We start from the raw sequence: 26899 nt of genomic DNA, 5'->3' as shown, positions 1-26899 counted from the left end.
TCAGCAGTGACAAGGGGAGCAGGCGGAGGCTGATGCTGAGTACTGAAGGGCGATTGCGTGGCGCAAGGGGCTGGGTGTGATAGTGCCGTGTTTCCTGTCCCCTCACCCGCACTGATGCGATGGCTTGCGTGCGGTGCTGGACCTCGCTCAACAAACCCATCCAGATGGAAAATAACCCTTCAGACCCCAAGATTTCCACAGCTTATTGTCCTGGGTTTGTGCCAGCACAGTCACCCGGCGGGGCTGCTGGCACAGCCGGGGCTGGCACGTTGGAGGTGGGGGCACAGCTACCTGGAGCATCGCTGCCCCAAACTCTTGAATCATGGTCCGGAGGGGAGGGCTTGCAGGAGCCACTCTAATAAGATTCCCTGAGGGACTTGGACTTGCCTGACTCTATCACACGACTAATGTGCTGCAGTGTACAGAAAACTCTGGCAGTTGTTTTTTACTCACTGGTGAAGCTCAGTTTTTAGGAACCTTCTTTTCTGGAGGAGTCTCAGGGCTCCTAAAAATGTAGGAAGTTTGTTGTGCAGAGTATACTTGCTGCTGTGCTCTGGTTCAAGAGCAACAGGCAGGAGAGCGGGTGAAAAAAGGCACAGCCTTGTACTCAAGGCAGAAGAGAAATGATTAAAAATACTGTGAACGGCGGAAGTACGTCTCTCATTCTTAAATACCACCTCTCAGAAATCTTGCCCTGCCTGGCTCTCTGTGCTGCACATTCTGGTGGTTTCATTTATAGGATAATTAAGGGATTTACCTTGTAAAGGTCTTGGGTTTGTTTTCAAATCTAACCGTTCCAGCATTTAGGCATGAGCCAAAGGATTTACAAGTGGCAAACAGCCTACGTGAGCAGCATTTGCTGGCGGGAGGGAGAGGGGCTTTCTCTCTCCTGGGTGCTGTGGGAGGCAGGAGCGGGGGGACGGATCTGGGATGAGGGTGTGCTGCCTATGTGGCAGGAGATCTGCAATAACGAGCTGTCCATATCTGTCCTCTGATGCATGAGGAGCACACATGTCAAGAAACAATGCAAATCAGAAAAATCAGAGTGCGTGGGTTAACCAGATGGCTTTTATCAGCAAAAATGAACCTGCTTTTCCCTCTCTCTCTCTCTCCCCCTCTTCCAGAAGCTCTTCAAAGGCCAGTAGTGTCGGACTTTGAGCCCCAGGGTCTGAGCGAAGCAGCTCGCTGGAACTCCAAGGAAAACCTTCTGTCCTGTCCTAGTGAAAATGACCCCCATCTCTTTGTTGCACTGTACGATTTCGTGGCGAGTGGGGACAACACTCTCAGCATAACTAAAGGTAAGGCAGCCTGCGCTGAGCGGTACTGGGAGTGTGTGAGAAGGCGTAGAAAGAAAAGCCACTGTGGAATAACAGTTATACACTAAACCCTATGGAATTTTTTTTACTGTGGGAATTCTTCTTAAACAAATACAAATATTTCACAAAGTCATAACCTTTTAAAAGGTTAAAACTGTCTGAAGCTTTTGCATTGGGGAAGAAACGTGTTTGCCAAAACTGAGGTCTCCATTAGGAGCAAGAATTTGATCTGAGAAATTAAACTAAGCTGATTTTAGAGGCTGGGTTCTGTCATCTTCATAGTTCTCCAAAACACCGTCCTGCTGTGAAAAATGCCCATACAGATAGAGTGTTTTCTTACTCAGTCCTTCTGTTCCTTACGTGTACTCCAGGTCACATCAGCTCATCTTACTAATTGAAATTATATTTTTATTGCTTATCCTCTCCTGCTCTTTCCTTGCCCCATTAAGCCAACTCAGTTCAAATAAAATTTGCTGGATTCATTTTTTTAAGCTCAAGCAGTGTCAGAGCTGGTGCAGAACTGCACGAGAGCCTAACAAACTCCCAAAGCACGCATGTGACTCTCCTTGGCTTTGAGGGGTCTGTTCAAGCTTAAAGAAACACACACACACTCCCTGCTCAGTCAGATACCTATTCTTACAGGAGATTATTTAAGGATCTGTCTGCCAGAAGGAACCTCTCTTTGTCCTCAGCTCCCAGGTTTACCACGTCTAAATATGTTTTCTTCTTGCGCTAAGGTGAAAAGCTCCGTGTCCTTGGCTACAATCACAATGGGGAATGGTGCGAGGCCCAGACGAAGAATGGACAAGGCTGGGTACCCAGCAACTACATCACCCCAGTGAACAGTTTGGAGAAGCATTCCTGGTATCACGGACCAGTGTCACGTAACGCTGCTGAGTACCTTCTGAGTAGCGGAATTAACGGCAGCTTTCTTGTGCGAGAGAGTGAGAGCAGTCCAGGACAGAGATCTATTTCACTGCGATACGAAGGAAGGGTGTACCACTACAGAATAAACACTGCATCTGATGGAAAGGTAGGCTGCAGGCTATCCAAACCAGGGAAGGAAAACCTTACCCCGGTATACTCTGTCCCCTGACTGTACAAGATCAAGTAGCCGCGATTGAATCGGGCAGTTCTGAGCCCTGATCGCAGCGTTCATCATCTGTAGTTACAGTGAACTGTGACTGTCACATCTGTGAACAAACAGGTTCGCTCCTTTAGCAGACTTCTGCTGAGGTGTAATACAGGTCCGTAATGAAACACTTGAAGGTGGGAGATGGTGGAGTTAAATCTGAGCTGAGTGCAGTAGGTATCATTAATAAGATATTCCGAGGATGAGTTCTTGTCCCATATGTTCAAAAGATAATCTCTTCAACTGCCAACTCAAAAAAAGTCAGTGCCTGTTGCTAATAATCCTGTAAATATTAAGGACAGAATGCTTTTTGAGCTATTCTGCAGTATTTTTAACTACTGTTTTGATTTCTCTACAGTATTTCAGCGTGATCATTGGAGACGGGTAGGCACTTTCACTTTTATATGGGCCCAGTCTCTAGCTTCTTAATTTTTCCCCCCCTAGATCGTTGTGTGCTGTAGCAGTGTTGCAATGCCGTGCTTTGTGGATGCTGCAGAGAAATGCTAGCATAAAAGTGTAGTTTTCCACAGATTTTTTTTTTGTCTATGTGTGTGTTTGAATTTCATGGAAACGTTTCTACTGGCATTGGATTTCAGAAAATCTTGTTTTTAACGAATCTATTTTAAGCTGTGTCTCTTTAGATCCTGTGCAGAAGTTGAAGTGTGGGTCTGGAGCATGGCTGCTGAAGCTCTTCTTGCCAGCATCTAGTAGATGACAGATTCCATGCTGTTAAAGTACTTCAAAAGACAAAAATAACGAAAATCAAGTATAGTAGTGGCCCACTGTGGCCAATTTTCCGTTGTCCTGCAAGAGCTTTATTCTCCTTACAGCAATGTTGACAGTAAAATCTTTAGCATGAAAACATAGGGAGCCATAGTGTTTCCTATTTATCAGACCTTTAATAAGATTAACAGATGTTATTCAGTAATTAAACACTTTTTGTCTGCTTTAGCAAAGAGATTGTAATTGAGCCAAATCTGACTGTGCTAGTTAAGGCAACGTGTTTCCAAGTTACGGCGCTTTGATTCTTCCTTTTTCCTCCCGTGTAGACACGCTCTGTGGTCAAAATCAGCACTGGGAAATGCTGACGTGCAGCATACCTGGAGAACCACATGGCAGTCTGGAATATTACTCCTCCTCCTGTCTCTGAGGTTGATATTCCTTCAGTTTGTATTGATGCTGGCAGATGAGCAGTGTTCACACGTGAACGTTTTGAACCCCAGCCCCCTTCAGTTGTGTAAATAAACATGTGTCTGTGATGCGATAGCACATGTTCTCTTTCAGCTGTAAAAGGTTTTGGCATATAAAGGCTTTCATCCCAGCAGAACTGTTTGTATCCCAAAAAAAACCAGTTCTCAGAGCTAAAGTAATCTGTTCAGGTCTGTATTAGCCAGGTTAACTGTTTTCCACAAAGTTGCTTGAATTGGTGTTTTTGAGAAAAGGTGTGGGTCGGCACACGTCACTAGGGCGGATCTGCAGCTGATGATGGTTGGAAATAGAAAATCAAGAAGTGGCAGCGAGTGAGGGCTGTGGCTCCTGGGCTTCGGCCCTTCATGCAGAGGTGAGCAAAGAGGTAGCCACAGTCCTCCCCGTGGCCAGCGTCCCGGCAGAAGGGGTGGTTTGCCATGTCCTTGCAGCAGCCACTGCAGTTTGCAGCCTGGTGTGTTAAAGCACTTTGGTTTCAATTTCTGTTGAGAGCTGGGCAGGGAATTGCGACAGCTTAGCAGTAGACACGCTGCCAGCTCTGCTGCTTCTGCTGCTGGGCTGGGGGGTGCCGCGCTCTGCCAGCACCCTGTCCTTGGCTGTCAAAGCTGAGGAGCTGGGAAGAGAAATGGCTAATATCCCTGCTTTTCCCTCTGCGGAATGGAGACTGCTGGAGCAGGGGCCCTGCTGTGAGCTGCTCGTGTCACACGCTATTACCCGCTTCGCAGCCGAGAGTGGCTCTGCCAAAGGAAAGCTCTTACCTTCCACTCCCTGAGCACCTGGGGCCTTCCCAGCGTGCTGTATCATTAGTCAGCCTGTCCGGGGGATTTAACGTCTGCGAGTGCTGCAGAAAGGATGAATGGTGTTGGTGGGGTCATGTCTTGTGTCTGAGAGCACCTGCTGTTGGGAGAAAGGGGTATTAGAGAGATATGTGAGCAGCTGCTTCTTGGTGCAGAGGTGCATCGCACAGCCTTGCCCAGGCTTTTTCCTGGAGGGAAACTGGAAGGACTAGGAAAAGCATGCCTTAAATTCAACATCTTCATACTGAATGCATTGGGGTTCAACAACTTTAATGAAAAATTAAAATCAGGGAATTTTTTCCTTGTTTCCCTGTTTAAGGGGTCATATTCTTCCAGACCACCTTTTAATGTTTATTTTTGGTTTTAGGAAGGCATTAAAAGTGACCTTTCTTGATTTGTCTGGCACAGTGCAGCTAGTCATCTGGTAAACCACTTCGTGGTTCAGAGAACTTGGTTTTCCTGACTTGATAGGACTTGAGGCAAAGCGTCCTGTTGAGTAACTCAACTGAATAAACAGCGTTGTCCAGCCAGTTCTGCAAACCCTGCTGTCCTCAGCATTAGGGACACAGGACACGTGTCCTACTTGGGTTTAAATTGAAAGGGGTAGATTGAGATTGGACATCAGGAAGAAATTCTTCCCGCAGAGGGTGGTGAGGCACTGGGACAGGTTGCCCAGAGAAGCTGTGGATGCCCCATCCCTGGGAGTGTCCAAGGCCAGGCTGGATGAGGCTTGGAGCAACCTGGTCTGGTGGAAGGTGTTCCTGCCCGTGGCAGGGGGTGGGACTGGGTGGGCTTTAAGGTCCCTTCCAACCTGACCCATCCTGTGATTCTGTGAGTCTCTTGGACCTTCCAGTGGCTGAACTGGCTGCAGACTCATTCCTTTATCATGGACCTTCATGGATTTTTTTGTGTGGATGTTCAGTTTCACCTGCTGACCGGGGAGGGGGAAGCCCCTCATGTGAAGGATGCATTGGAGGGTTCATCTGCCCTTATAAAATACACCAGCCAGGAAAGAGAGGTGTGGTCTGGTGGCAGAAGCTGCAGATGAGCAGCCCATTTGCACGAGCAGAGCCCCTTGGGACAGGACTGGCATTACGGTTTGAGTGATGATGTACAAAAATGGCTCAAATAAAGTGTCAGCGTAGCCAGGAAGCAAACTGTGTGAGTCCCTCGTAACTTCAGGAGCTGCAGGAACTCTGAGCCTGTTACCTCTGTATGAGTATGGTTAGCAGCTCCAGAGGGTTTTCTTGGGGGAAATTACCCCGCCAGCAGCTTGAGTTAAGGCTTGGCAGTCGGGGTCAGCAGAGAAGGGCGGTTGCAGTGGATAGAGTGGGTATGCGGCTTGTTGGGCTACATCGGCAGCATGCCGTTCATAGCTGCTCCTTGCTTCATCTTCTTGGGATACATGCTTCAAATTCCAGATGAAGATTTAAACACAGCATAACTCTGGTTTCCAGCAGTGCTGATGGGAAGCAAGGCCTTCAGGAGTCAGTGTTGAGATGTAATCACAGAGGTTAGGAAAACTCTGGCTACAGAATGAGCCCATTTAGTGGGTGGATGCGTTTTTTTAATGTAAATGGAAAACTTCATGTGTGTTAAGGCATGGAGTATTGTCTTGTGGCCTGGACAGGGCGTTCCTGTTCTGCTCCCATCCTACTAAGGGTTTGCTGTGAAACCTTTGGCTGTTTAATTAACTTCTTTCTCCATCTGTAACAAGATCATACGATCTGTCACACAAAATACAGTTACCTCTAATTACCTTAAGATTTAAGATCATGATACCAGCCATCATGAAAGCATGGGCAGCTTCCTTTGCTGTACTTCTGCAATACTTCCAAGTGATGCTGTAGCATCATTTTTTACATTTAGATTTTAGTTCTCAGTGTTACATGTGAACTGCTAGTACCACTGCTAGTACCACAAGTCATTCCCAAACAGGTATGGCTTTTTTTAAATTGTGGTTGCTCTGCCTAATGCTTGGTGGCCCGAGCCATGCACCTGTAAAAGCCTCTCATCTTGTCACTTTTATGTTCTCAGAACATCTGTTTTTAACGTGATTCCACCTCTTCGACCATGAAAGGTGCATTTGGTTTTGTGGTTTTTTTTACTCGTGTTGAAATGAGATTTGATTCGGTTGCTTTATCTAAAGAATATCCAGCTCATTTTGGTGGCGGGCTGAGAACCTGCTCCCCAGGAGGATGCCTTTGTTTTCTGAAGTTTCCATAGGAGTGTTGTTATCAGCAACTGCAGCAGAAGAAAAACAAGAGTGAAGGGAAAGTAGGTTTCTCCAGCCCGGTGTGTGAAACCTTCCACTCTGCATGCCCGTGCATATCCAGAGGCGTATGTGCTATCACCAGAGTCGTGGCATGGTTTCTGCTTGAGTGGCTTGCAGGCAGGTTAGCGACTGTAGGTATCTGCTCACATTCTCTGAGCCCAGGTGCTGTAGCCCCCAGAGGAGATGCCATTTTAACCAGGTGTTAGGATTTCCCACACTGGAAAGGCAGGTTTCTGCAGCTTAGCTGCCTTTTTCTGTACCTGTCTGTGACAGTTTCTGGGGTCGTTCACGTCTCTGTGTGTTTTCCCCTTTCTGGGTTACGCTGTGTGCCTGAGCTGAGCATTTGACCTTTCTGCAGCTCTTTCAGGTAAGCCCGTGACACATAGATTGTCAGGTTTTGCCAGTTCTGACCGTAATAGTTGCCATACCAACATAAGCATGTGGCTCATTCTCAGCAACTTGGGTAGGGATTTGGGCAAGTGGGAGGCTGAGCGGGAGAGGCACTTTGGCCTGTCGCTTGGACTTCCTTGGGTGGTGTAGCTGCTCTTTTTACTCACCCTTTCTTATACCTAATGCCTGTGCTCTTGGATGCTTCAGAATTTTTGGTTCATTCTCCAATGCCTCTCCTGGTCATTTTGGATTTGATACAGTAAACGGATGCCTGCGCAGGAGGGACATCCACACAGAAATTGCCAGTCGCCAGCCCAAAGCCTCTACTCAAGTTTGAGTGTTGGTTTTTTCCTCTTGCAGATGCATCTCCCTTTTCTGTGGCCATGTTCACTTAGTGATGGAGCTTCACAAATGCATTTCCTTTTTCCATCCAAAAATTCTGGCTAGGTGGAAGAAGCAAAATTAGACCCGAAGTCTGGAGTTTCTGCATGCCTGGCAGCCCCGTCTGCTTTCCGGCCTCACGAAATCCCAGACAGATGGCCACTGCACATGCACCAACTGTTGAGCGCATATCCAGTGAGTCAGGAGCGCTGGGGAGATTTGGTTGTAGCTGTCGGCGTGTAACCTGCACAGTAGGACCAGTGCATCACACACATCTCAGTGCGTGGACTGCACAGAAGTCTGGGTGGCTGCCTTGGTGCTGCTCTTCCTGCCAGGCTGCCCCTTGTCAAACTGTGGCCCTTTGGGAGAAATGGAGCTCTTCCACCTTGTGCTGCGTCCACACGGGCTGTTGCACTTTGATACTGAGATTTCTCCCTCTCTTCCAGGTGTTAATCAGCATAATTCTTTTAAAAATTAAATTTCTAGCATTTGTCTCCTTGCCTAGCAGAGGACTGGGCTTGAGTGTGAAAACAGGGAATACAAAACTCCGGCGACAGGGAGTCACTTCTCTGTTCTCTTTAGTAAGCTTTTAGGCTTAAAATGGATCTTCTGTGTAAATGTTAAAAAGGTAACAAATACAGGGTGCCGTGCACACAGCAGGTTCTCATGCAGGGGTAATGATTTTACTGCAGTGTCACTGATCAATACCCATCACAAAGGTGGGGCGGACCAGCTCTCCATCCTCATGCCAAATGCTGTGCAGAAGCTCAGGCCAGAAGCGGGGAAGCCGCCAGTTTGATAGTGATGCTTCAGAAAGAGTTGAGGCAGGTGAAAATGTCTTAACCCAGACAGTAATAAAGGAATCAAGACACCGAGGTTGACACCCCCCACTACTCTCCAGGAAATATCCCACAATCTCTACTGACCAGCCTTTTGGAAAAAGACATTTCAAGCAACAGCATGCCAGTGTAATGCTATTTGCACTCATTCCTTCCATACTGTTGCAGCGAGGTGCATGTGTTTTCTCCTGAGTCCACGTATTTCCCATGTAAGTGTTGGTCGTGAGCTCTGGGCTTCCCCGTAACAGAGCTGGAGGAGCTCATAGTCCTGCAGATGGAGTGGAAGTGATGCCATGCTGTGGTTTCATGTGTAGTTTCTCCATGCGGATGCTCTGATGTGCGTTATGTGAGTGAGCTTTCTCTTTGGTCCCTAGCTGTACGTCTCTTCAGAGAGCCGCTTCAACACCTTAGCGGAGTTGGTCCATCATCACTCGACCGTGGCAGATGGGCTCATCACCACCTTGCACTACCCGGCGCCCAAGCGCAATAAGCCCACCATTTACGGCGTGTCTCCGAACTACGACAAATGGGAGATAGAGCGAACTGACATCACGATGAAGCACAAGCTCGGGGGAGGGCAGTATGGAGAGGTGTATGAAGGAGTCTGGAAGAAGTACAACCTTACGGTGGCTGTGAAGACTCTAAAGGTAGGACTCCAATCTCAGCGCTCCTGTTCAATCTCCTTCCGGCAGGAGCCAAGCTCCGGCTGGCTGTGTGCCGTCAGCCCTAGTTAGGACATTGGGGTTGGTGATGGCCCTTCCTTTCTGTGCTGTGGGCTTGGAACAGGGTATATTTGAAAGAGCTTGATCCTATTACAGTTTTATGTGTTACCTGAAACACTTGTAACTAAACAAAGGACAGTAACAGCACAATTTTTACTTTAGAACAGATGAAACCTTAGAAAAGCAAGTAGTGCCATGATGTCTCACGTTCAGAGCATGGCAAAGGTGAGCTCTTCACGGATGAACACGCTTCTAGATTAAGGAAAATCGTGGATTGTGGGTCAGTCAACATAAAATTGAAAGGCGCTGCTTCAGGGAGGCTTCACATCTTTTGATTTTCTGTGTTATGTGGCATCTTTTCCAAAAGGCAAGCTCCCTGTGTACCTGGAAGTCTTAAGCCATTGTTCACAGCTGCTTCTTATCAAAAGATATGAGAGGAGTAAAAAGTGTATCAAGCTAAAATATGTTCAAATTTGTAAGTGGCTTTAATGAGGAGCTGGATAATCAGTTCTGCTGCTGGCTCTGCTCCCTGGTTTCTCTGCCTTGGTTTCCTTGTCTCTTGAAATGCAAATAATGCTCTGTGAGTTCATAAGGTCATTGCTTAATTCATTTATGTTTATAAAAACGTCTTGAGATCTTCTGGCACCATCCGCAGGCATTGCATTTGATTGCCTAATAAGAGTTTATGCTAACTTGGCACCGCGTTCTCTCTTCTCCAATGGGGATGTGGTTTGGTCTTGCAGAAACAAACAGAATGGGGTTTTTTGTTTGTTTCTTTTTGGGTTTTTTTGCAATGGAAATTTTGAAGTGGAGAGAACTGTGTAGATGCTTTAGTGTCAGGGGATGAACACTGCCATGATTTGGGGAAAATATTTCTTCCTTATTCTTTGAGCAGTGGCTACCTCCGTATTTCTGGGTTGCTATGGTTGCAGAAAGTATTTTCATTTTGGCCGTTTTTGTACTCTGGAGATTCCAGTAGCCGCTCCCCAGTGGAGGAGAGTCCATGTGCCTGCTTGCACAGGGAGCGAGTGACACCTAGTGTTATCCCTGCTCGGATCCATCACACTGGGGACCACAGGGCAGTGCAGGTGGGATGTGACCAGGCTGAACAAAATGCCTGTTTATGGTGAGGAGAAGAGACCAGTTGTTGCCCGAAACAGTGTTTGCTGTGACATCTCCTTTCCTGCTTCTGGTTGCAGTGTGAGGATACCCGACATCTTCAGATTTCTCATTTGGGTCCAAACTGTAGTTGTTGCTTTCATTCTCTTCTCTCTAAAAACCCACCAACAAAGGCAAATTGCCTGTTATCCCATAAAATCTGTTTGTGCATAAGGAGAACCCTTCATACCGACCGTGGCTGTTTCAAATACATGAAATAAATATTTAATGAAACATGACTGAAAGTGGTTGGTAATGTAGTGCGGAGCAGCATGTTCCGCTGGGGAATGTAAGAATAACCAAGAGAGTGGAGAAACACTTCAACCTGCAATTATGCACACTAAACCCATCCTTAAAAGCAAATTTATAATCCACCTTCCTTTAATCCATCAGTCTGCTGCCTGGCAGGTGGGATTATAGCTTTCTTCAAAGTTTTGGGAAACATTTTAAAATTGCATTTATATCCTGGCTTTACTGGGGAAAACAAGCCCTCCACAGCATCTGCACGAGCATTAAAATGACTTTCTTTTCCTCTGAGAGAATATTTTTCAAAACCTCATATGATTCTTCTCATTCCCTCCCCGTCTACTCCAGAGAGCTCTTTAAGGAAGAGAAAGAGGGAAAATACCGTTCCAGCTTCTTCTTGAATAGCAGTGCTTGCAAACGCCCATTTGTTGTTCAGTTTTCTGTCAGGTGTCTAAACGTAGCTCGTGGCTGGCACAGAACCCTAGATCATACACGGCAGTCGGAGCAGCGCACACCGTTCCTCACTTACGTGTAACGGGAAGTGCCGGGCGATGTTTTGGAGCTTACACGTTTCCCATTAACTTCCATCACTGGGAACTCGGCGCGTTGCACAGGACACAGCAGCATGTGTAAGGGTTCGTTACCATGGCATGACACGCTCTGGTTTTGTGGTTTTACACCTGATGTCCATGGAGGTGGGGGGGGACACGAGGTGGCTGCAGTAACGGGGAGCCGGACCGGAGGCAGCCCGCTGTGACTGCAGCCAAAGCTTGTTCCCCGTGAGGGCCGTTTTCATGGCTGAACTGGTGTGAGCGGGTCATCTGGGCATGTTTCTTACTGCACACCTCCAGTCTGCAGCCATCAGGACTGCTTCTTCTGGTTTTCTTCCTTTTTAATTTCCACACACCCACCCCCCAGCAGAGAAGCCTGTGTTTTAGACTAGGCAGCACTCAACCCTGGGGCCCCTTAATCATAGCAACACAGACTGGTTTGGGCTGGAAGGGTCCTTAAAGACCATCCAGTTCCAACCTCCCTGCCATGGGCATGGTCCTGTGCTCGGCTAGGAAGATGTTGTCTAGCCAGAACTGGTTTACTTCTTCCCCAGTTTTGTACAGTGGAAGATTGAAGCTGGTCAAGCTTTGGTCCTTCGCATGAGATGAGATTTTCAGAGATCGTTGTTATCGTGGTTCTCTGCACGTGTCCTTCCCATTAACTTGGTCACTGAGAAGTGAGAGGTTTAAAGCAGCCACGCAGAGGAGCAACCTTTCAGGGTCTGCGTAGCACGCGTGAGACACGCCTGTACAGAGGGTTATTTTGCAACCCGGATTACTAACCCAGTTTCCTCTGCCAAAGAAAACGGTTTAAGGTTCTGCTCGCAAGGACCTTTGGGCTATTAGTTTTGACAGAGAGTGTTCAGCAAATCGCAGCTGCCAATCAAGCTAATTGGCAACGAATAGTAAATGATTGAATGGAACTGTTTGGAAAAGGTTCTTGTTCCTAGCAAAGCAGTGAGCTGGCTGGATCTTAGAGCGCAGCCCACTGTTATCATTCTCACCAGCAGCAGTAAATCCCTTCCAATCCGTCCTTAAAACACTTTGTCCATGTAGCCTGCCAACATTAATCCACCAATGAAGAAAGAAAATATGGATATAGAAAGAAACATGGCTTTAGGAATAGATCTGTATTTTTGCACCACTTTGAAATGACCTTCTGGCCATTTGGGGCATATTTGCTTCAGAAAACACATCTTTTGAGCAAGATTCTATCTTCGGTTTTTTCTTGTGCCAAGCAACTTCATGGCGTTCAACAAATAGGTAGTGACACGTCTGCCCAGAATGGTTACGTCACGGGCTGGGCTCTAAATGCCAGAAATGAAGGCTGTGAAACCTCGGGCTTTCAATTACGGGGTGGCTGCCGTCAGTCCTGCCTCCCTGCCTGATGGGGGGTTTCTTGCTCCGACCCACCGAAACTGGAGCCTGCATTTCAGCAGCTGCTCAAGCATTTCATTGTGTACCCTTCCTTTTATGTTCATTCTTGTTTCTTTTCTGTACTTTTTCTTTCATGTTACCCCTTTTTTTTTTCTGTTAGGAACAAGCGCGTTCTTTCTTTTCAACTCCTGAGTGGTCCTGTGAGAGGCCCTTCACAAAAGGGATATGGATTTTCTTGCCCCAAAAAGCTCTGTTAGAATAAGAATGATAAAAATACTTCTTTTTTTTTTTTTTTTAAATCCTCAAAAAAAAAAAAACCAACGTGCCTAACTCCCTGGCATTGTAATGTGGCTACAGGGGAAAATTACCCTGAAAGAACTGTGGCTTATGTTGTCAGTTTGCAGTTCTTTTTGTGTCCTCACGCAGAACTCTGCTCCTCCTTTGTGCACGCTGTCCTTGCCAAAGCTTTCCCATTGTTCTGCAGGAGGATACCATGGAGGTGGAAGAGTTCTTGAAAGAAGCTGCAGTAATGAAGGAGATCAAGCATCCAAACTTGGTGCAGTTATTAGGTAAGTGATAAATACCAAGCCAGAGGGATTTGGACTAAACCCTTGTGCAGTGATATGGATGTTAAGGAGCAGATAAGCTGCTTACCATACCAAGGCTTTAAATACAGACACTTTTTGTCTGGCAAAATTCACAATTTGTACCACTAATACATGATTTTTAATGATCTCATCTCCCTAATGTAAATTGCCAGAGCCTGAAGCAGGAAATGAAACCCCTCTATTAACCAATCCCAAGCAGGGCCTCATTCTTGCCATGAGCCCCATATTTCTACCTTCTGGAGGTTAAAATTGCCCCAGAGACAAAACCAGAAGACTCACTGATTCACTGTAAACTGTGCGTTGGTCCCTAGGGGTGTGCACACGGGAACCTCCTTTCTACATCATCACGGAGTTCATGACTTACGGGAATCTTTTGGATTACCTGCGCGAGTGCAACCGGCAGGAGGTGAATGCTGTGGTGCTCCTGTACATGGCAACGCAGATCTCCTCCGCCATGGAGTACCTGGAGAAGAAGAACTTCATTCACAGGTAGGAAGGGCAGTGAACACCCCTGGATCGGGAGCACAAAACGCCCCTTGATTTTTTATTTTCCTGCCTTACAGCTTATCACAGCATTGCCTTGGTGCCAGGTGGTGCCCTCTCTTTAACACACTAGTGCATTGGATTCCAATACAGTTCATTAACCTCTCTACAGGATGGTCTCCTAATTGTTTTTCTCTGGGTGTTTTTCTCTTACCTTTGAAGTAGAAGCAGGTGAAAGACATATCAATACTGTATTTTGGGCAGTGGCCTTAAAAGTCAATGCTCCACAAAGTAACAGGCTCTTAATGGACCAGCTAAGCTCTTCCCTGGTTCTAACAGCATTAAAAACTGCTGCAGTTGGTGTTGCTGGATGCGTGTGGGTGCTCGCAGCGAAGCCACCCTCTTAGTGCCTTCTTATCCCCTATTCTTTCTTGTTTTTTCCATCCTCCCTAGGGATTGTTTCCTGCTATCGTCCAGATTGCGTATTCACTTTAATAAGCATCTCTGCAGTCTTAAAAAGTCTGGGAGACTCTGACCTTTAAGTGCACTGCAATTATGGCTGGAGCTTTGCATTCTTCATCGGTAGAAATGGCCTCCTAGCGATATAATGACACATCCTGCGCAAGGGCTGGGGAGTTGCTGAGCTTTATACAAGATGCTCCGTGCCATAGTGTGACCTTTCCGGCCCAATTAACTGGACTGTGAAATTAGCACATGTTTTTTCAGAGAGACAAATATGAAGGTTGTGTGTAAAGTTCTAGGTGCTCCTCTAAGTCATGCATTGCCTTCACTGCCTGAAAGGCCTCTTTAAATGCTTCTGTCAGTCAATAAAGTGAACGGTGATGCTGCAAATTAAAATTTCCAGCCTTTGATTTTCTCTGTTAAAAGTATTTCATCCCTTCAGCCCGTAGGAAGTGAACTTTAAAAAGCACTTTGTGTGAATCCCATTTGTCCGCTCTCCCGTTCATTTAATTTCCTCTTATTTCTGATGACCCATTTATACAAAATAAATAGTAGGGTTTTTTCCTTATCAGCCACCCCCATACCCACCTACCCAATTATTTTAAGAGCGTTGTCACTATTCACATCCGTGGATTGAAATGCTGGGCTGTGACCTCATTTAGTGAATCAGGAAGGAGAAGGAATTTGATTATGAAGAGGAGCTTTTTATTTAGACACACACTGTAGTAATCAGCATTGATAAGAAGGTATATTCAAAAACACTGTGAAAATTTAATGGGCATCTGGTAAGATGTACTTTAAAAAAACCCTATTCTGATTGAGGAGAACAAGCGAAAGAAACAGCAGCGTCTGCCTCGTATCTGCAGATCTCACTCCAGCTTTCTGGTAGAATCAATTTTTAGCTCAACGTGACATAATCTGGAAAAGTGTTTTTAACAAAACCTAATATTAGGAGAAACCTACTTCTGTGCTTTACACTCTTATACTCCTTCCCAGGGTGCTACCAGCATGTTTGAGCTAGGAAAGTGGCAGAGGCACCGTGCTTCTCTCTCACCCGCCAGGGTGGAGGCAAGTGGAAAAATGGGGAGGAAAAGCTTAATTTACTTATCACCCAGTCTTAAGAATGGGAGTGCTGATAGCAGAGGCTACGACAGGTTTGAAAAGGCCGAAACATGGTATGAAACAGTTGTAAAATGTGGGGAGGAAGAAGAGCATAGCTGGGAGTTAAACGTGGTGCTTGAGCAAGGGCTGGCAGAGGCGTTCTGGGGAGCCACTGAGGTGACCCGAGGTGCTGGAGAGGTGGGCAACAAGCGAGGGGCTGCGGCTTCTTTTATTCAGTGCTCATCCTCAGCTATTGATAACTCGAGAGCTGACATTTCTTTTACATTATTTTTATCCTGAGGGTGGTAGCTTTTATTGAAAGTGAGGGGGCTTCTTGAAGCTTTCACTTCAAAGTAAAAACAAAAAAAAATAGTTGGGATGGCAGTCTTACACAGCTGAAATGGAAAATAACTTTCCCTCTTACACGTATGAGCACCACCACACGATGTCTGTGCGATACTCCGATCAAAATAATCACATGCAGGCCCAGGTTTCTCTGGGAACAGCAGGTTTCCTTGCTATTGCTAGAAGTGAGGTGGTAAAGCCTTCTCACTGCCTATTTTTGTTCTTGTTTTTAGGGACCTTGCTGCCAGGAACTGCCTGGTAGGGGAGAACCACTTGGTGAAGGTGGCAGACTTCGGCCTGAGCAGGCTGATGACAGGCGACACGTACACTGCCCACGCCGGAGCGAAATTCCCCATCAAGTGGACTGCGCCAGAAAGCCTGGCCTACAACAAGTTCTCCATTAAATCTGATGTCTGGGGTAAGAAGTTGCATGGAGGAATTAATGCAGCTTACAGGCTGCTTTTCCAGGGCTGGGGAATGAGGACATTGGGAAACATTTCAGGAGCGAGCACGGTCCCTGGTTTGCGCCGTGTTGGTCTGGGAGCTCGGCAGAGTTCAGAAACTCCTCTCTGCTACGTCAGTCTGAGGGGAGCACTGAGGACCCCAACCGTTGTGATGGAACCGTTGGCCAGCATGCAAATAAATAGTGTAGTATTTATGGAAATGTATGAAACGGGGCTGGAACAGGGCACTGACCTGCTGACGTGATGGAGCTGTGGCACAGACCTGTGAAATGATATATTTTACGTAGCAGGAACTTTCTGACTGCTTCAAGGAGGAGAGTGAGAATCTGATTCATTTAACCTAAAAAAAAATATATACATGTGTGTATCTGTGTAGTGGTAGCTCCAAGCTCATCTTTCTGCATTTTAAAAGAATAATCTTTGGAATGAGATGAGGAGAAGCAGAGGGAAAATTTGATGACAAATGCTTATTGAAGAGCCCTGAGGTTCTAGTGATAAGAGGAGGCTCGGCTAAATGGAGCTGCATCCTATCACATCTGACCGCAGAAAAATCTCATTGTGCTTTTTATCAGCCTTTCTTTGAGTTTCACATCTCTGCCGCAGCTGTTGGTCAAATTCTCAACAGTGCCCAGCGACACGAGATAGGATTTTGTGGGACGTGGTCCCAAAGGCGCTTGGAAAATGTTATCCCGAGCATCTTCTGCATATGAAACCGCAGAGAGTCGGGAAGCAACGATGAAGTTTTCAGGAGTTTTGGGAAAACTGTGCAGAGAAAAGCTTTATTTTGAAGAAACTTTTAGGTTAGATGGCTGATGCAAAATGTTTTATAGGTGGGGAGGAAAACCCCAAACAGCCTCCTAAGGTGTTTCTTCTGCTTTGGACTTGCCCAGGGTGGTGTTGGCTGTTGAGAGTCTCGGCGATGCTGCCGTATCAGTGCAGTGGCTGCAGGATGCCTGTCGCTTGTAAATGGGAGAGGACTCAGGGAGGAAAAATCCAAAAGGGATATTTGGTATCTGTAATTAGGGTTCGTGTAGCCTTGCATGGTGAGGGTTGGGGCAGTGGACTTTGGGATCTGATCAGAGCAAGCCGGCCGTGCCCAGAGGCCATGGTTGCTGCTGGGCACGCCAGCGTTTAGATGCTTTCACCTCGCTGCCTCCAGACAGCAATCAAAGAAAATTGTGCACAGAAATGTCTAATGTAAATTGCCCTGGGTGGTGTTACCATGTAATGTGATGTGATTCCCTTACTCACGCAGAATTGTAATCGCTTTCTCTTCAGGTTAAGAACAGAATAGGGTGACTGAACTAATTACATGCAGGTTGTTGAACTGGTGTTGAGTCTATTCTACGTGCCCGACTCCCGGGTTAGCTGCCTGACCCTGGTGCTGACCTGCCTCCCCACCGACTGCTGCGACTTGAATGCCTCGCCTCTTGCCAGACCCTTTGTGTTCTCCCCCTTTCCCTGCTCAGCTTTGTGATCGCCCACACCCTGTCTCGTTGGTAGCAACTGCTGAAACTTGCTTCTCACCGCTGCCTCCCAGGTTTCCCCTCTAGACCGTGCTACAGCTGAACAAGGGCACCCCAAAACCACTGAGCTGTTAAAATGTGCAAGTCCTCTAGGGAGAGGTTGCAGAGAGGAGGAGCTGTCAAATGGAGGGAGAGACCGCAGTGCAGCAGGGAGACAGTTTCGGCTAATCCACTGTGAAGTCTCTTAATTGTGCCTTTAATAGGACTTGAAGGATCTCAAGGCGTTCAGGTTTGAGACAACTGATACATTGAAAATTAGTCTAATTCTACCCTGTCATATCGCAGGAGACTTGTCTCTGCTGAGGAAGAGGCTCGTCACGCTTCTTTAACATTTAAGCTGCTGCTGAGCACGGGATCTGAGACACCCAGAGCTGGTTTAAGAGTGCAGTGCTGTTTAGAGACTACTCCCACTAAACATCCCCTCAAATTTAAGATGAAAACAAAGCTTATTGATATTTTTTTTTCTCCTTTTTTTTCCTTTCCTTCTTTCTCCACTGCAGCCTTTGGTGTTCTGCTGTGGGAAATTGCAACCTACGGTATGTCCCCTTACCCTGGCATTGACCTGTCTCAAGTCTACGAGCTGTTGGAGAAAGACTACCGTATGGAGCGTCCTGAAGGCTGTCCTGAGAAAGTTTATGAGCTCATGAGAGCATGTAAGTGTTCCTCAGCCCTGGAAATGCTGCTTTTTCCCTCTGCAGAGGTGAAGTGCCCGGGATCTGGCCATGCACAGGAGGCATGAGAAACCCCCTGCCAGTTCCAGTGAAGGTGCAGTGTTGTGTAGAAGTGTTCGGTTAAAACTACATTCCCTACAGGATGAACACGCTCTGAAACCAGCTGCTGTTCTCTACTGGGAGAACACAGGCCTGGGGGAGAGATTTGTTGTTCATCTCAATGTTTTCTTCGTCTCCTTTTTCCTGGCAACTTAAAGAAGAGCTTGTGCTCTGAGGATGAAGCAGGAGCTTCATTAGGCTTCTTACAGGGCTGTTACTCTTCCACTGTGGCCTTTTGGTACATGACATGGTGTGACACGTTCTTTTCCAGCGCTGCTCAGCGCCTGCTGTTACATACTGACGTGGAAACCTGACTTAAAGGGTGCAGCCATCGCTGCGCCAAAGTGGTTGCAGGCACCCAGCAGCCTCTACATCAGGTTTCCATGTCAGTATTTTGTCTCATTTTATAAGAAGGGAACTGCGGTAGCTAGCTCCTCCTGGTGCAGTGCACAGACTGTCTAATCCTGGTGGGAAGTTCTGAGTAGTGGTGTTTGTTTTCCCAGGCTGGCAGTGGAGCCCTTCTGATAGACCCTCCTTTGCTGAGATCCATCAGGCCTTTGAAACCATGTTTCAGGAATCCAGCATATCGGATGGTAGGTCTGGGTCCCTCTTGGACCAGCAATTCCGGGGATGGGAAAAAGGCCAACTGCATCCTTAACTCTTGTGCATAGGCTGCTTTGCAGGGAAACTCCGTCCTAGTTTATACTGCCTGGTGTAAACGGCATGGAAAGCAGAGGTGCGTTTACATGTCGGCTTTTTTCTGGGCATACTTCTGATTTTAAAGGGCCAAATGGCTGAACAACGTCGAGGAAGCTCTGCTTTGTGTTGTTCGCTTTTCTTTTGTGCTGTTAACAGTGCAATAGAATCACAGACTGGTTTGGGTGGGAAGGGACCTTAAAGCCCACCCAGTCCCACCCCCTGCCATGGGCAGGGACACCTTCCACCAGCCCAGGTTGCTCCAAGCCTCATCCTGCCTGGCCCTGAACACTTGTTCAAGGTCAGTTGTTTAGTTTTTTGTCCTCTGTTGATTGTAGTGATTGTTTTTTCTTCTGTGCATTGCAGAGGTGGAGAAGGAGTTGGGAAAGAAGGGCATGAGGAGCGTAGTGAGCAATTTCCTCCAGGCCCCGGAGCTACCAACCAAAACACGAACATCGAGGAGAGCTGCTGAAAGCAAAGATGCCAACGAGGGCTTGGAGACTGCACATGCTCGAGGCCAGGGGGAATGTGGTAGGTTTTAATTACAGTCATTATTCCTTCAGGAAACACAGAGGAAAATAAAAATGCGTGTCCAGCTCCGGGTCTTCACCTCGGCAAAGCTGTGTCTAATAACTGGTGCCGTATCTCAGTACCTTTATTGTGTTTCTGGGTGACAGGCTGCTGAGTTTGCTTTCCTGGGCTCAGAACTCCTTTTATTAAGTTTTGCAAAGGTAGGTTGTGTATCTTGGGACCAGATACACACAGCAGCTGGGCGTGTGAATCCTGAACTGGCTGCGGGATTGGTGCTATACCTGCCCTTCCTTAAAGGAGCCCTAGGAGTTCTTTTAACTTTTAATAGCTGTGGCCTGCAGCTCTCTGTACACCAGAGCCTGAGCACAGAGCGCTCTAATCATATCCTCTTCCCCTTCCCTGGCAGGAGCTATCAGTGGGATCTCCCACTGCATCTGAGCACTGGGTAATCTGCTGTGTTCAAGCCACTTTATACTACCATGCTGCATAATTTAAAGCGGGACGATTGCTGGGGTTTAGCAAGCCCCATAAGGGAGGTTTCTTCACAGTTTCATCCTACCAGATTTGTGCTTGGAGCACTGGAGAGTATTATTACTCTTGGCAGGTACCAAATATAATTTCAGCAAGGGACAAAGAGGTATTTACAGAATCTTCCATGAAATTAAACTCTCTTTCAGTCAAGTTTCCTCAAGATCTTACCTTCCATTCTGAGGGAGTAACAGCAACGGTAACATGCTGAATGTATGCAGTAGATTTGTGTCTAGCTCATTTGGAAAATAATAAGGTGTAACAAAATACAGGGTTTTTTTCCTGCTCGTGTTGAGACTGCCTTCTGACCATTCGTGGGTCTGACCTTTTTCGTGTAGTGTCAAATTCACCTGGTGGTAGTTGTTTCGGTAGCAGATGTACATTGAGACAAAGAGGGGGAAAAAAAGGGGATGTAAAATGTTTGGAAATGGAAGTATCATTAACTTAGAAAGCCAGGGTTTTTACCATATGTAGGTAATATAATTGCCTAGTATTACAAGCTTTGAAGTAAAATAACTTCATTTAAATACTTAAGGGCTTTGAGAGATTCAAGTGCAGCACGAATAATATGATTTTAACATTATGCTGGGAATCATTTCACTCTTTATTGTGAAAGAAAATATTTCACATTAAAGTTTTATTGCAGTTTCCCCTTCAATTGTCAGTGACTCCATAGCAAGTCCAGCAGCTGGACGCTGATCCTTGCTGCAAGCTGCTAGTTTTCTCTGGATCTCTGCAGCTCCACTGTGTCTAGACGCAGTCAGGCCATGGCCTCCCGAAGCGCCGGGAGAGCTCTTCTGGTTGTCCAGGTCCCTGTCAGCGTTGCGTGGGAACAGTGTAATTGCACCGGAGTGCTGTGGAAGCGTGATGTCTTCTCAAAGTACACAGCTACTTTTCTTCCAATTCTCTCTCCTCAACCAAAATCCCTTCCTCAACCAAAATCCTACCCACAGCAGGAGGATCACCAGTATGTGAGGCAGAAGCATCCTCCTTTTCCCCTGTGACTCTGCTTCAACTCGCTCCTGACAGCCTAGTCGAGCTGTAAATGTATCTGCTGCCCTGGAGGCATTCCTCCTTTGAATTAGAATGCCGTCGGAGTGCCTGGCCTGGGAATGCGACCTCCTGTCAGTCAAACAGAGACCTACAGGACTCTCCTATAAATTTCTTATAACCCACTATTCATTTCTAAATACCTCTTGTAAGCGGAGAGAGGGTCACCCCCTCGTTTCCTTCTGGAGCACCGGAGGCGGCCGGTGCTACCCCTTCCCTCCGTTACCCTACAGACCTGGCCGACCGCATCGGGGGGCAACCCGAAGCTGTCAAAGGGCGTCTTGGTTTCTGCTGGTGAGAAAGCTTTTTCCGTTCCCCGTGAAAGATGACATCAGGAAGGGAGGTTGGGAGTAGCTGAATCGTAGTGAACAAGGAGGCTGGGGATGGCAGGGGGGTTACGGAGATGTCCTATTAATTCAGAGGGGCAGCACAGCGACTAAAGCCAAGGCCTCTTAATATTTATCTTCTTCACAGCGTGACGTTTAGACAAGTCTCCAGATGCGAGAGTGGGAATCTGAACATAAACATTTCGTGTGTAAATTGGGAGCCCACAGGGAAAGTTGTTTGGGGAGGCCACCTCCGAGATGAATGTCTGCAAGATGAGGGACCACGCTCGGTCCCGGCTCGAGCGTGGCTGCACTTGTCTCACTTCTGGTCTGAGGTTGTGTCTCGTTACAGAACCTGCACCTTCTGGAGGTGCTGCAGGGGTTTGATCCCGGCAGAAAACCCATTATCCAGGCTGGTGAAGCTACGCTCAGTAGACTCTTTTCTTTCCCTTGCAGACCCGCTGGATCATGAACCTGCTATTTCTCCCTTGCTCCCACGGAAGGAGAGGGTGGCCCTGGAGAGCAGTTTGAATGAAGATGAGAGGCTGCTTCCAAAAGACAAAAAGCACAACCTCTTCAGCGCCCTGATCAAGAAGAAGAAGAAAACAGCCCCTACCCCCCCGAAACGGAGCAGTTCCTTCAGAGAGATGGATGGCCACTCGGACCGCCGGGCGGCTGGGGAGGAGGAGTGCAGGGATGCTGGCAACGGAGCTTTCGTCGCACCCCCCGCAGACGCAGCCGACCCCTCCAAGTTTCAGAGCCCGAGCAACGGGGCTGGTGTCACCAACGGGGTGGTTGCTGGGAACTCTGGGTTTTTATCTCCCCATTTACGGAAGAAGTCTAGCACGATGAGCAGTGGTCGAGGAGTGGCTGGGGAAGAGGAGAGTAGTTCCAACTCCAGCAAGCGTTTCCTGAGGTCCTGCTCAGCCTCCTGTGTGCCCCATGGAGCGAAGGACACAGAGTGGAAATCTGTGACTCTGCCTCGGGATTTGCAGTCCACGGGACGCCAGTTTGACTCCTCCACTTTTGGGGGACACAAAAGTGAAAAGCCAGCTCTGCCTCGGAAGCGGGTGAACGAGGCCAAGACTGACGTTGCTGTCCGGGGAACGGTGACCCCTCCCCCACGGCTGCTTAAGAAAAACGAAGAGACCACTGATGATGTGTTCAAAGATGCGGAGTCGAGCCCTGGCTCCAGCCCTCCCACTCTGACGCCAAAACTTGGCCGTAGGCAACCTGCTGCCCTTCCTTCCTCCAGCATGCTCCACAAGGACGATGGAGGTAAATCCAGTGCCTTAGGTACCACTGTGACGATGGACCAAGGTTCTGCTGCCAAACCCAACCCTGCGGGGTTCGTGGGTGTCAGCAAGGCTTCCTCAGAGGAGCCACGGCTGAGGAGGCTCAAGCAGACCTCGGAGTCGGCAGGGAAGGAGAAGGGGAAGTTGTCGAAGCTGAAACCGGCCCCTCCGCTTCCGCTCTCTTCATCCTCCGTCGGCAAGCCCGGGAAGGTTTCTCACAGTCCTGGCCACGAAGCGGCAGCAGATGTGGTGGCTGGGCCGAAATCCAAACAGTTGACTCAGGTCGGAGAGGCTGCGAGCAGCGACACTGTCAAGCCAAACCAGTCAGGGGAAGGTGTGAAAAAGCTGGGGATCCCCTCTGTACCAAAGCCACAGGCCTCTACAAAGCTGCTGCTGAGCACAGCAACCCCAGCTGCCTCATCCTCACCTGGGCCCCCTGCCCCAGGCGGGGAGCAGCCGTCATCTACAGCATTCATCCCTCTCATATCCACCCGGGTCTCGCTGCGGAAGACCCGGCAACCCCCAGAGAGGATTGCCAGCGGCACCATCACGAAAGGGGTGGTGTTGGAAAGCACTGAGGCTCTACGCATCGCCATCAGCAAGAACTCTGAACAAATGGCAAGCCACAGCGCTGTCTTGGAGGCTGGCAAGAACCTCTACACCTTCTGCGTGAGCTACGTGGACTCCATTCAGCAGATGAGGAACAAATTTGCCTTTCGGGAGGCCATCAATAAGCTGGAGAATAACCTACGGGAGCTTCAGATCTGCCCCGCAACAGCCGGCAGCGGTCCTGCAGCCACCCAGGACTTTAGCAAACTTCTCAGTTCAGTGAAAGAAATCAGCGACATTGTTCAGAGGTAGCAGAAGCCAGGTTAACATAAAAACCAGCACAAATGACAACGGGCCAAAGCCAACTGCGGAGAGAGTAATGTGTGCGGACTGACGAGGGACCGGGGCGTTCAGGTTGGGGCTGTGCGAGAGACGCTGTGAATGGATGCCCCAGCTCCAAAGGGCAGGGCTCTGTTCAAGAGGCACTTCCCACCCTCTTAACTCAGATTCCCTGTGTTTCATATACCTGTAATCGTCTTATCTGTGGAGTTCTTGCCTTGCGGACTACAAGTCGAAATGCTGACGTCACCCCATGCCTTTTTATTACTGTCGTATTGTTCTGGACAGACCGTTAGGACTGAAGCCAGGCTGATGGACACCGAGATGCCATCCTCCTCGGGAGGACTTTCTGCTGCGTTTTCGTCCCCTCCCTCTGCCCCCCTGCGCCCACGGAGGTGTTTGAATAGCAATACAGGCACTGCCTGTCGTGGGAGAGTTGCAGCACACCTCCCTGGCCCCAGCCTGGCGTTTACCTGACGTCAGTGCGACGTGCCGTTGTTGGGAGGGGAGGGGAGAAAACTGTCAATGAAAGGGGTGATGACAGAATGCTACAAGGGATATATGCCCAAATTCTTGCTTTGATTCCACCCACTGCCCTTTGTTTCTGTGTTTTCGGTGATTTCTTCATGTCACCGAGCCCAGACGGGCTCAAACGTGGCACAGGAGCCTGTGGCTCTCCCTTGGTAGCGAACAAGGGCCAGCAGAGGTCTGAGAGGGATGTGCTGTCACACTCTGGTCATATCCATGAACTGGGGTGGTATTTGGGGTGGAGGTTGCAGCAGTCAGGGAGCGGGAGGCTGGTGCTGAGCAAAGCATCGCTCCCTGGGAGACAGGAGGCTTGCAGCCGGAGGGGGATGGCTTAGGATGGGTTCAGAGACACCGCCGTGCCTCCAGCAGTGGTCTCAGCTGAGCTTGCGGGTGGCAGACGCTGAGAACTGCTGTTTCCCTGGCTGAATTTCCAGCTTTTTCTTCTGTGGGACCTGTGCTTGCAGGGCTGCGGTGCCCCCCTGTCCGTGCCGGTGCTGACTCCCTGCGAAGCACTCGGATGCCAGTACTTTGGGGTTAAAATTGCCGCTACCTTCATGCCGGTGTGGTTCCATCCGGCCTCAAACAAGGATCTGTGAAGACTGCGGACACTTCTCTTGGGAGCATCTCGCGAGGAAACTGCCCCAAAACCTGACAGCAGGACTTCTGGGCTTCCTTCCAAGGTCCTGTGACCTTCCCAACTAACGCAGCGCGACTGGGAACTAACTGTGACTTGTGACAATAGTGAAAGAACAAGGTTTAGGGCTATTAACAGTGCAATTTAACTCCTCTTAACAGTTCCAAACAGGAGGAAAAAGCCTTTTCCATGTTCCCCTGTAACTCTTGTGACCCCTCTTGTGTATCTTAAACACTAATTGCCTTCAATCGTATTTTATTCTCTTCTCTTTGGAACTGTTTTGTGTATGATTTGTAGTAGTTCACTCGTGTGTGTTCACGCCACTCCTCGCCCTCACAACTCGCCGTGACTTAACACCTGACAGACGTTCAAAAGGAAATACACACTTCTGCCACAGGCTGCCTTTAAAAATGTAAGGAAAAATCCCCCAAGCCTTGGACTGTCTCTTTCCTGGAGGTACTGTTTTTACTTTGATAACATATTGTGCCACTATATTATACATTTGTATCTCGTTATTACACACTTTTGTAGACTTGTCTTTTTTACAGTGTGTAAATAGCTCTGTCCTTCATCTCTGTGATACTTAAGGGGGTTGTTTCCCCTTTAATTAGGTCCAGTACAGGTTGTTTCTGTACACGACTTTCAATTTTTCCTCCCCTCTTTCTCAGTTTTTCAGTTTTTGATTTGTTTTTTATTCCAGTCTCTCTTGTGTAGTATATTTAAAAATAAATCAATGTTGAGGAAAACCCGTGTTTGTCTGGTAGCACACATTTCCAAACCCCATAACCTCCCGGTAGGCTCCACGTCCGAGAATAGGGCTTCCCTCTTTGGGTGGTTCTCAGGCTTTTCAGAGCCAGGCGGCAGCGCCTTTTGGCCACGTGGGACAAAGACTGCGCCGTCACCTCTTCTGAAGCCGAGACTTTGCTGTTGTCTTCCGCGAGGTTTAAATCAGAGATTTGACTTTATTTTTGTCGTTTGTATCCTGTAATCCAGCTGTGGTTGTTTCTTCCTCCTCCTCTGCTAAGGAATGACCCCTGAGTTTCTCCCCACACAGTCCTGGCTGCTCCCTCCCTCGTTCCGGGGGTGCGCTGGCTGAGACACGCCGGGCGTGATGCGCTGAGCAGGCACGACGCGCAGCTTCCCACTCTCCTCGGGACTACACAGTCCTGGCTGCTCCCTCCCTCATTCCAGGGGCGCGCTGGCTGAGACACGCCGGGTGTGATGCGCTGAGCAGGCACGACACGCAGCTTCCCACTCTCCTCGGGACACCGGCGCGCCGTACGGCCGCAGTGCTCGCTTTGCAGGTTTTCTGTCTGAAAACTGGGAATGATGGTGTTTCCAAAAGCCTGTCTTTGTTTTCTGGGTTTGGACTACCTTCTGCCTTTCCAGCAAACCTTCAGGGAGGTGCTGAGCAGCCTGCACACCGAGATGCTGCCTTGGTGAATGGAGATGCTGAGTGGCAAAAAAGGGCGAGAGGGAAACAAGGGCAGATGAGAGCCGGTGGCATGCCCAAGGTACGTGGTTCCTTGGTGATGTTTTAGGGCTATAAACCATTTTGTCCAATTTCTAATCCCTCAACAAGTCCCTGGTGAAATCTCTCGGTCCTGGCGCAGGGAGCTGCTTGCTCGTGGGCCATGGGAACGAGGCTCACGACAAACCTTGTCTTGCCGAGACGGCGATTGGGCCGCTCCTAAACGAGCGTGAGGAGGCGAGAAGAGGAGCGGGAGGATGCTGCCGCAAGTGCGGGTGCGGTTTATGGCTCAGAGGGCGCTTTTCAGCGCAGCGGTGGTGTCCAGTGAGTGTACACGCAGGGCTGCGAGGGGTGCCTGGGTTTGTGACGATGGATCTTGGGAAGATCAGCATCCGGGCTGCTCCTTGTATACATCTGGTGTCCTTGTATACATCTCCTGGTGTCCCTGCCCATGGCAGGGGGGTTGGAACCAGGTGATCTTTTAAGGTCCCTTCCGACCCAAACCAGTCTGTGATCTCTAGCATAAAGACTCACGCGGTGATTAGCGGAGGGATGTGGAGAAGCTGACCCCATCCCAAAATCCAACCGCTGTCAGCCATGGACTCGCCAGCCCGTGGTGTCGTGGGAAGGCAGAGACCGGCTGACCCGGCTGGGGAAAGCCCTGGGATCGGCAGTGCTGGGAGCGAGGGAGAGGGGATTAAAGGCTAAATTTAGTTGAGTACAGTAGGAGTTGATTTAACAGATCGATGCGTTTAACAGTTTGATTGCTCCAATTTTCAAGGCTATTGAGCTTGAAAGTGAGA

General features: G+C 48.4%; 1 protein-coding gene across 4 annotated transcripts in view; it reads left to right on the top strand.

Annotated features, from left to right (window-relative positions):
- Window positions 1-23436, top strand: part of ABL1 (ABL proto-oncogene 1, non-receptor tyrosine kinase) — a 77475-nt gene extending 54039 nt beyond the window's left edge. For 2 of the 4 annotated variants that reach the window (XM_010152772.1, XM_010152774.1), the window contains exons 2-11: window positions 1125-1298; window positions 2054-2349; window positions 8711-8983; window positions 12875-12959; window positions 13310-13487; window positions 15623-15807; window positions 17880-18032; window positions 18653-18742; window positions 19212-19376; window positions 21737-23436. In XM_010152772.1, the coding sequence (XP_010151074.1) occupies window positions 1125-1298; window positions 2054-2349; window positions 8711-8983; window positions 12875-12959; window positions 13310-13487; window positions 15623-15807; window positions 17880-18032; window positions 18653-18742; window positions 19212-19376; window positions 21737-23436 (3299 nt within the window). The remainder of the gene's footprint in view (window positions 1-1124; window positions 1299-2053; window positions 2350-8710; window positions 8984-12874; window positions 12960-13309; window positions 13488-15622; window positions 15808-17879; window positions 18033-18652; window positions 18743-19211; window positions 19377-21736) is intronic. The other 2 variants (XM_010152773.1, XM_010152775.1) reach the window with 1 other exon arrangement.
- Window positions 23437-26899: the final 3463 nt, after the last annotated feature.

This window comes from Eurypyga helias, unplaced genomic scaffold, assembly GCF_000690775.1.
Source record: "Eurypyga helias isolate BGI_N326 unplaced genomic scaffold, ASM69077v1 scaffold22275, whole genome shotgun sequence".
Lineage (NCBI taxonomy): Eukaryota > Metazoa > Chordata > Aves > Eurypygiformes > Eurypygidae > Eurypyga > Eurypyga helias.
Note: the sequence above shows the minus strand (reverse complement) of the source record. Positions and strands in the feature narration are given on the sequence as shown.